The sequence below is a fragment of the Nematolebias whitei genome, chromosome 6 (genome assembly GCF_014905685.2).
Source record: "Nematolebias whitei isolate Nwh7 chromosome 6, NemWhi1, whole genome shotgun sequence".
Taxonomy (NCBI): domain Eukaryota; kingdom Metazoa; phylum Chordata; class Actinopteri; order Cyprinodontiformes; family Rivulidae; genus Nematolebias; species Nematolebias whitei.
In genome coordinates, this window is record NC_056503.1 from 22,360,834 (window position 1) to 22,362,666 (window position 1,833).

General features: G+C 35.7%; 1 protein-coding gene across 1 annotated transcript in view; it reads left to right on the forward strand.

Moving 5' to 3' along the window:
• The window catches only part of st3gal4 (ST3 beta-galactoside alpha-2,3-sialyltransferase 4), a 60,623-nt gene that overhangs the window by 44,196 nt on the left and 14,594 nt on the right, over window positions 1-1,833 (forward strand). The window contains 1 exon segment of the mRNA XM_037677771.1: window positions 268-363. Coding sequence (XP_037533699.1) covers window positions 268-363 — 96 coding nt within the window.

Consider the following 1,833-nt stretch of genomic DNA (forward strand, 5'->3'; position numbering starts at 1 on the left):
ATAAGTTGAAGGTCAAGTTCAATGGTAGATATATGTATACATGTGCGTGTATGATCAACCCAACAAACTTTTTGCCCTTTAACTAATTCCTTTTAACAACAACAACCACCACACACACAAAAAATAAAATAATAATTGTATGTTGCTACATTGGCAGCTCGTTCATTATGGACTTGATAGTTTTTTTTTTCTTCTGATTTTAATATACAGTAAGTGAAACAGCATAAATGTTCTACTAGGATGTGTTTTGTGATGTTTCTCTTACAGCCTTGCGTGCCGAACCTGTGTGGTCGTCGGAAATGGCTTTGTGGTTAAAAACAGCTCTTTGGGAAGCCTCATCAATAAATATGATGTTGTCATCAGGTGAGCAAGAACCACGTGAACCATTTCCTCATTCTGAATGCATTTACTCATTACTGTCTGTCTGCACTGTATATTTGTTCTTGTTCCTTCCTTTTGTTTCTGCTCTGAAAGTGTTTACACTATAAACCATGAGCTTGAGGCAAAAAGCCTGTCTTGTTACGATTCTGTAGTCCTTCTGGCATTAAAACCGGTTGTCCACCCAGACTGCTCACTATCAAACTAGTTGTAAAATGAGTATTATCTTGGTTTTTTATTTTATTTTTATTTTTAGAAAGCCCTGCCTTTTCCACTGTCTCATACCACAATCACTGGAGCCAGTATTTCACAATCTGTGTGTACTCTTTAGAGAAACCACATTAGGATTAGCATTAAGGACATTTTAAGTAATTTTACCTTTTTTACTTCTTCTTTGGTAACATAGCAATTAGGAATGTGTATTTTGTCCCTAACACATGAAAGCAAGATATTAATTGACCCTTCATCCTTTCTGAAGTTAAAGTCTGGGCTCCAGTTTTGGGTACTTAGTTTACTCAAGGACAAAGACTCTTTGCTAATCCAACACTGAACCTTGGAATGAACATGTGCATTCTGACTTTTTTCTAAATTTCTCCTAAACAAGAAGAATTTGGCCTATCCACAATGCATTTTTCCTCTCCCCCCTCCTCCCTTACATCTCTCCTTTTCTTCTCCGAAGCTGATTTTCTCCAGGCCAAAGCAGAGTTCAGGTTATTGACATTTAGAATTCAGTGCATGCCTGAGAGTTTGACATCATGGAGCTGGTTCTGTCAGAGAATCGCAGCCAGGCGTCTGTTGAGCTTTGGGTCTCTGAAGTTCAGATTAATCTTTGCACACAGGGTCTCAGCCTGAGCCACTGTGTATTGATTGGAGAAGGATTTAGCTCTCCTGGTATTTAGGTTTCCTGAGGAACAAGACTGTTAAGAGTCATAAAAATGTGGGTGTTTCTTGAAGGAAGGTTTTATTACATTTTAACTCCTGAAGAGTTCTAAATTTAACTAAAATATACAGATACAGTTGATGTCAGGCTGTTGGTTAGCAGGCTGAAAGCTGCCAAACAGGGCAAGTGGCCACAGGTAACCTAGCAGAGAAGCAGTCTGAAGTTCAAGTTCAAGTTGTGTTTATTTGTCATATGCAAGGTTAACACAAGATTAATAGTACAATGAAATGCTTATGAGAGAAGAATCGATTTGACTTGCTAAAAAATCAAAGTACAAAAAAGCAAGAAATAATAAAGCATGCAACAAGGGTACAAAAATAAAGTACCAAAAAGTGAAAAAGTAATTATAATATTTACAAGGTCCTAAAGAGAGATAGTAAACAACAACATGATAGAATATAACAGTGCCAACAGGATGAATTTGAATGAATATTTATTTCAAAGTATTAATATAAGTTAAAAAGCATGTTATATATACTGTATATATATATATATATATATATATATATATATAT